The 7,982-nt window shown below is 55.0% G+C and overlaps 1 protein-coding gene across 1 annotated transcript in view; it reads right to left on the bottom strand.

The window, feature by feature from the left end:
• The window catches only part of Niban2 (niban apoptosis regulator 2), a 50,024-nt gene extending 43,002 nt beyond the window's left edge, over positions 1-7,022 (bottom strand). Inside the window, exon 1 of the mRNA XM_021184392.2 lies at positions 6,755-7,022. Coding sequence (XP_021040051.2) covers positions 6,755-6,809 — 55 coding nt within the window. The 5' untranslated portion in view covers positions 6,810-7,022. The remainder of the gene's footprint in view (positions 1-6,754) is intronic.
• Positions 7,023-7,982: the final 960 nt, after the last annotated feature.

The following is a 7,982-nucleotide window of genomic DNA, read 5'->3' as shown; positions in this document are numbered from 1 at the left end:
AAAAACCAAAAAAAAAAAAAAAAAAAAAAAAATCTTGCTGGGGTGGGGGCTGGCAGCTCACGATGGGCTGGCTGGTGTCAGCGCATTTCCTAAAGTAGCGGGGGGGTCCCAGGCGGTCAAGGCACCCCAAGGGCAGCACCGCAGGTCCAGCCTCCTCAGTGACTCAGGCCCTGAAACTCACCAAGAGTGAGGCTTTGCTCCCCACTCAGGCTTCAGAAAAGCCCTGCTTCCCCAGGCAGGGAAGTGGGTGGGGGTGGGGCCGGGGAAGGAAAAGGCAGCACAGGAATCTGTAACCGCAGGATGATGCTTCTGCGACAGTGAGTGGTGAGTCAAGCGCTGGGGGGGAGGGGGGGCGGGGGGGGCAGGACGGGGGGGGTGCGGGGGGGACGGCGGCAAAGGGGTGTTGCTCAAAGCCTCTGACTGAGTAATGACTACGGGGTGGGATGTATCTGTGCAGTCTCTTGACACAAGCCTTACAGTCCCCACTCATTTCCTCCTACTCCCGTGCCACGCCCCTCATCCCCTGTCCCGGTCTCTCTGGGGCTTTTCCCACACTGTCCCCCTGTCCATCATAGCTATGCAGTCACAGTAGGGTTTGGACTTAGTGGCTAAGACCTTGCTCTCCCTGCTTCCTGCCTGCCCTGGAGGTGGTTCTGTGAGATAATCCAAGCAGGATGGCATGGCACTGTTAGTATGTGCTCAGTTAAAAAGATTTGGTCTGGGGGGCTGGAGAGATGGCTCAGCGGTTAGGAGCACTGACTGCTCTTCCAGAGGTCCTGAGTTCAATTCCCAGCAATCACATGATGGCTCACAACCATGATGCCCTCTTCTGGTGTGGCTGAAGAGAGCAACAATATACTCACATACATAAAATAAATCTTTTTTAAAAAAAAAAATTTGGTCTGGGCTGTAGCTCAGTCAGTAGAGCTCTGGCCTAGAGCATGTGAAACCCTGGGCTTAGACTCCTGACTAAAATCATCCTCAACTACACAGAGAGTTTGAGGCCAGCCAGATTACAGGAGACCATTTTTAAAAAAAAAAAATACCTATTTTAGCACTCACAGTCTGAGAAGTGCCCCTCCCTTCTCTATCACCCGCCATTCTCAGACAGGAAATGGACCAGTCCCTGTGGGCAGCAGGCCAGGGGAGCAGTTACTGTGTGGTCACATGTCCCGAGGCCACAGATTTCAGTCTACACTAGCAGCTCATGGCAGTGGCTTCAAGTATAGCATCAACAGATGCTCAGGGGTCCCTGGGTCCCCTGGGCTCCCAAAGGGGAACCTTCCTGGACATGTCCCTCCAGATGAATAAAAGCGGGCGGGGTAGGGGAAGGGTATGACTGTAAGATGAGTCTGTCTTCAGCAGGAAAGCAAAGGCGGCCAGGGAGAGCTCAGACCTAGCAGACTCTGTGGGCTCCAGAAGCCAGCACAGCAGGAACAACCCAAAGACCAATTCTTGGAGGAGGCCTAAGAGTGCCGTCTGTGTGTCCTCGCCTGGACAGACATGCAGCCTTTGGAAGAGATGTTTGTTGCAAATGGTTATGAAAAAGAAGCAAGACCCCCAGTGTCGTCGAATCACAATGCCAGCAACCTATGACGATAAACAGGGGCAGGCGGGTGAACCCCACAGAGGGCAGCGTGGTCAGGCAGGGGTGGGTGAGCAGCCCGTCTTGTCTTTCAGCTTCATTCCTCAGCCGGCAGGAGGCAGGGAGGGCGGGCTATGGCCCAGTTTGGGATTAGAAAGGTCTCTTTTGGCAGCCTGTGTGGGAAGGCCTGGAGGGTGAGGTGGGAGGCCCCCAGGAGGCCAGAGCACAGGCTAAAGGGTGGGAGAGGACCCAATAGAAGACTAGAGGTTGGGGGGAGGGGAGGGCAGGGTCAAAACCAACAAAAGCACATTATGTAAGACTCAACACAGAGATAGCAGAGTCCCTAGACAGCTTCACCCCCAGAGGCTGACCCAAGCCTGGTCAAGCATCCGGCCTGCCTGCCTAGTCCTTGGCAAAGCCCTAGGCAGCAAAGCAAAGAGAGAGTGACAGCAGAAAACCCCCCTTTACTCCTGTGGAACCCGCCCCCCCCTTTACTCCTGCACCTGCAGCCACTTTTAGAAGGGAGGGGTGAACGGGTATTGGGGCTAAGATCAATTTTCAGTATTATTTGCTTTTCTTGACAAATAAACAGGATCCCGTCTTCATACCCAGTTATCAGGAAGGTGATAACCTCAATAATGAAGTAGGTCTTGGCGAGGGGTATGAAATGTGTGCTGCCTTCCAAAGGCTGGGTATGGATAGGTCAGTATATTCCCCAGACGTTTTCCTTGAAGCCTCTAATGCCAGCTCCTAGCACAGGATCCACACAGGGAGGGAGGCTTAAGCAACACAGCACACACTAGCCAGATGCCAGTAAAAAAACCAAGCAGCCATTACCAGGACTCTACACAAATAATATTGCCTCAGGCACAGAAAAGCATCTTCAGTCGAAGGAACAGGCCCAGAGAGGAGTGGACACTGGTTTGGAAGAGGCGACCATACAAACGATTTCTGCTGGCGAGAAAGAAAGGCAGAAGACATGGTTTCTATAGACTTCCCCTCCCAAGGGGTCCAGACACTCACTGCTTTGGCAGTTCAGCCAGCACTGCCTAGAGCTGAGGGGACTGGCAAGGATGGGGTATGGTGGCTGCTGATGCATCCAGGGTTTCAAGTGGGCTCAAAAAGTCCTCAGATGCCGGGCGTGGTGGCGCACGCCTTTAATCCCAGCACTCGGGAGGCAGAGGCAGGTGGATTTCTGAGTTCGAGGCCAGCCTGGTCTACAAAGTGAGTGCCAGGACAGCCAGGGCTACATAGAGAAACCCTGTCTCGAAAAAACCAAAAAAAAAAAAAGTCCTCAGACGTATGGGCGGGGGTGGTTCCACATCTCAGGCAATACACAGAAAACCCTTTTCTGTGGGTGGGCGGTACAAGGTGTGGAACTGGGTCTCAGTAAAGCTGTTGTTTTTTAAAAAGTTAGCCAGGAGAAGGGAGAGAGGGAGGGTGGGTGGAGCTGATCAGAGGTGCTGGGACAGTCTGCTCTCTGTGGGAGCATTCACATGCCTTTACTGAGGGGTGAACCACAGTAGTGGAGCCCCTTGGGGATGTCCTGGAGAAAGGTGATTTCCCTCATCCATCACAGCCAATGCCAGCCCTCCCACTGGCAGCTCAGGCTCCAGGCCCTGCCCCTCACCTATACCATCTTGATTTTGGGGTTCTAGGCGATGGATGGTATAAAATCCGCTCAAAGTGTTCAGAACCTGGTATAAAATCCGCTCAAAGTGTTCAAAACCTGTATGAGAGTCCTGTCCCGTATCTCATGGAAAGGATGGACTGGCACAGCTCAGTCACTGGTCTGTCTTCTAGCTCCTTCTACACTGTCTCTGTCACCACCAGTTACTCAATCCACACCAGACAGCTCACATCCAACACACATAACCGCCACAGCAGAAGGAAGCCAGGAAGGAATCAAAGCTTCTGGTTTATGCCCACTCACAGCCAGGGAACTTGCCACACCGTCTCCAGAGTCAGGACAAACCCAGGAGAGCCCAAAGCAGCCACGGCCCCAACCCTTTGAACTCCAACACCAGGGAAGCCAATGACAGAAGCCCACAAGCAATCACAATAATCAGATGTTTGCTGAGCACTGCTGCTCAAGTACTAGGCTGGGCAGAATCTTCTCTGCTTTAAGCCACTAGATCCTCCCAGCAGTACCTACCTACCATTGCGACTCCCATCTCACTGATAAGAAAACTGAGATCCAGCCCTCAGTAAATTGTGGGGGTGGGAGGGTTTGGTGGCACAGGCCTGTAATCCCAGCTAGTCAGGAGTCCGAGAGAGAAACAAAAAGAGTTTAGATTCAAGTCCTGCCTGGGCTACAAACTGAATTCAAGGCAACCTGGGAAATTTAGTAAAACTATCCCAAAATAAGTAATATAAAAAAGATGTGAGATGTGATCAGTGGTGGAGAACTCACAAAGAAAAGGAGGGTAGGCTGGAGAGAGCACTCCAGGGTTAGGAGCAGTTGTTCCTGCCGAGGACATGGGTCGGTTCCCAGCACCCACATGGCAGCTCACCACCATCTATAACTCCAGGCACAGGGGATCTGATGCCCACTCTCTTCTAACCAGGAACACATTCCATGCACAGACATATATGAGAGCAAAAACATCCACACATATAAAATGAATAAATCTAAAAAAGAGATGCTGGCCCAAGGTCAGCCAGCTAACACCTTGCTCCAGTCAAGGTTTGTAAGGAATTGCTAGACCCTTGGAGCTAGAAGGCACCTCAGCCACCAGGTGCCACACCCCATTCTGTTCAGATCTAGGGAAACTGAGATCTAGAGAAAACAAGCAGCCCCCAGGTGACACAGGCTCAATTGCTCTCAGGCCCCTTCCGTACTAAATGTGCAGAAACCACCCTGCTACCAGCATCTCCAGCACTGGGTTGGAACAAGCCCTTGCTTGCCAGAGGCTTTGAAATCTCAGGATGAAAGATGCCGGGGCAGCAAACCCGCACCCTGGGTAAGAGCACGCCTGACCTTTGCCAGGACTTGCAGGCTGGTATTCACCTGCTCACCTGCTAAGGGAGGGTGGAAGGTGGCCAGCCAAGCCTTAGCACCCTAACAGGCCTGGGAGCTTAGGGCCCTGTGGGAGGGGTGTTCTCACAGCTGACACTTCCACAGGGAGGGAGGGCTGTGGAATCTTAATCATGTACCTGTTGGGTGGGGTGAGGGGACTGAATGGGTGGCTGGAGGTGGCAAAGTCACAACCCCATTTCCCTCCAACAAATTCTTAAGGAAGTTAGTTCTCTCTCTCTCTCTCTCTCTCTCTCTCTCTCTCTCTCTCTCTGTTGGACTACCTTCTTGTAGCACCCACTCTTACACTCAGGAGCCTCCCTGCCCAGGCGAGCCTGCCCTGGGATCTAGGACATCTGAAGAGGGATATTAATAGCACTTTCAAGTGTTTGGAGGAAAGGTAAGCAGGTTGAGTGGGCACAGCCCTATTTTCCCCAGCCTGTATCCACAAAACAAACTCAGCCCTCTCCGGAAGGGTCCACTCCACCGTCCCCTGGCTTCGGCTCCACTCAGGGAATTGGCCAGGAGGGCAGGGGTGGGTTCTCAGCCTAAGACTTGGGAAGGTGGGAGATCTGGGTGTGGGGAAAGGAAAAAAACCCACTGAAGTAGGGCACACCCCACCCATGCTTGCTGAGAGCCTGAGAGGAGACTCTGAATGGAGAGACTGTTACAGAACCCCAGGAGGTTGCCACCAACAGGGAAGGGACAGGAAGACTCCGCCCTGCCCTTCCTGAGCCCAGGCCTTGTCCTACAAGGAGGCCTTCCAGGACTTAACCCCTAGCTGTTCAGAGGTGAGAAATGGTCACTATCACCCATCCTGTCCCCAACTCCAGACCTGGCCAAGTGACTGGATAGTCCTTCTCTGGCACCTTCTTTGTGCCCGGCTACAGTGAAGCCCTGGAAGTGGGGACACCTGCCCTATGCTAGGGTCCCTACTATCAAGAGGAAATATAGCCAAGCACCCAACAGGACATCAAGATAATATAGGGACACCACACTCAATGAACAGGGAGACAAATGAAACCAAAGGAACTGTCTCCTCTTCCTGTGCTCTGATAAACCCAGCTGGTTGGCACGCCAGGTCTCAGTGCCTCCTGTACTAAGCCTGTACTGAGCAAAGCTCACTAAGCTCTCTCAGCAGCCATCCCAAGAAGTCAGACAACACCGAAGCTCTTGGACATTGTGACTGGCTCAAGTAGGGCAGTGGTGGCCCAGGCCTTTAATCCCAGCACTTGGAAGGCAGAGGCAAGTGGTTCTCTACGAATTCCGAAGCCAGCCAGGTCTACAGCCACAGCTACATGGTGAGCCCCTGGCTGGGAAAACCAAAACAAAAGAGACTGACTGGCTCAGGATCACACACTTGGGGGAAAAGCTGAAATTACATTCAGGACCGCCTGGCCTGACTTGCCTGTGGTCAGCCAAGCTTTGTTTTGGGATAGCATGAGATTCTCACCCCATCTCCCACTCCCCACAATGAGCCCAGGATCCTGCACTCCACAGACTCCACCGCGCAGTGACAGGCTGAGAGCAAGGCTGGCAGAAGGAAGGTACTGGGAGACTGAACTCTGGCTCTGAGAGAGCCAGCTCTGGCCATAAACAGACCCCCTAGGCTGTAGTGCCAGCACTCTGCTGAAGTAAAGCCCAAGCCAGGGACCCGCCCCTTCAAGGGCACCCCATCTCTCCTTAGCCCCACTCTCCACATTCGGTCCCCGGCTCTCTAAGGGCCCATCCCCCTGTAAGCTTCAGCCACGTGTACCGCAGCTGAGGGGGCAGTCTAGAAGGTCTGACTCTGTGGGGCAGAGTCCAGAGTAGAGGTTAGGCTTGGAACGTTGCTGGGAAAGATGGGGGCGCGACCCCTCCGCCACGCCTGTAAGTGCATGGTTCTGGCCAGGCTGGGCTCCAAGGGGAGCAAGTTCCAGTAGAGAAATGGGATCCCAGGCTCCTCAAAGGGGGAAAGGAGCATACAGAAGGGCCTGAAAGGGCCGTCCAGACCGAGAGAGAACAAGTTCGGAGGAAGAGTAAGGGTCTGGCCGGCTCTCGTCCCGACCCGGGCCTTGTCTCTCGGGGACCCGCTCTCCCGCCCCGTGAGATCGGAGGCGTGGCCCGGGGTGCCCGGGGAGCCCCAGGCCGGCCGGGCGCTGAGCGGTGCTCACCTGAGATGTGCTGGCGCCGTGCGTCATCCAGGTGTGTGGACAGTACGTCTCCCATGGCGAGGAGAAGCCGCGGCCCGATCCGCCCGCCGCTACTCAGACGGACGCCGCTGGCGCCATGGAGTCCTCAGGCCCCGCTGCCGCCGTCGCCCCGCAGCCCCGCTGCCGCCTCGGCTGCTCTGCGCTCCCACCGAGATCCCCCACCGCGTCCCTCCCTCCGGCCGATGCTGCCTCTCTAGCCTGCGCCCAAACCCGGGCGCCCCCCCCGCCCCGCCCCACCCCGCCCCGCCCCGCCAGACCAGGCCACGCCCCCGTCGGAGCCACGCCCTCCTCTCCAATCCAAGGCGGGAGGGGACCTCCAGACAGCGAGGAGACTTAGACAAAGAGAAGATTCCCGGAAAGGAGACCCGGGACGGATCTGCTTGGTGTGCTCCAAATTCAGATAGCAGCGAAGAAAAGGCTGATGGGGGTATCGCAGAAAACGGAGCGCCCTTGGGGCTGTAGCCTAAGCGTCTCCCCTCCCTTCCTCACGCCGAGAACAATGTAGGGACTACTAAGGGACGCCGGGACGGACGTGTGGGAATCCAGCATTCCTCCAGCCCCTTTCCTCCTGCCCCCTTCCCCCAATCTCGCCCACAGCTGCTTGCACTGGGGAAAGTCCCCTAGCCTTGATCGGACCTGTCCTAGAAGGTGTGCCAGCCCGTCTTGCACAATAGATAGGGGTAGACGGGGAGGGAAAATGGACAAGCATGGGATGGAGGACGGAGGGACAAGGGAGGGGAAGGGATGGGGCGGGGACGAGGGGAACATGGTTAGAGCTCAAAGATATCATCAAGAGGTCATTCCTCAGGCCCGGCTTATGGGCGTTTCATTCGAAGGCGGCTTGCTGAACAGAGCAAAGCCGGAAGACTATTTTTGCACTTTGTCAGACTGTCTGAAATGAAAAGCCAGGACCTCGGACTCTGGGTACTTGGACAGTAGGGCTGGGCATGGGTGGGTAACTAACAGAAGGTGTTTCAGTTTCTGGACCTCCCAAGCCGGTAAAGGAGACCAATTTGATGACTTGGTCTGCACTGCCTGTGTGTGACCAGGGCTGGCTGTGTTGCTGCTCGCTTGCACCTCTTGGCTCACCACTATAATGCGCTCCACCCGTTATTAGCTGCTCTCCCTGTAACCCTGACACCTGGCAGCAGGATTGTAACAGTTACCTATAACTAGGCACCTGTCTTGT

This window comes from Mus caroli, chromosome 2, assembly GCF_900094665.2.
Source record: "Mus caroli chromosome 2, CAROLI_EIJ_v1.1, whole genome shotgun sequence".
NCBI lineage: Eukaryota > Metazoa > Chordata > Mammalia > Rodentia > Muridae > Mus > Mus caroli.
The sequence above is the reverse complement of the archived record's forward strand: the minus strand, read 5'-3'. Positions and strand labels throughout refer to the sequence as shown.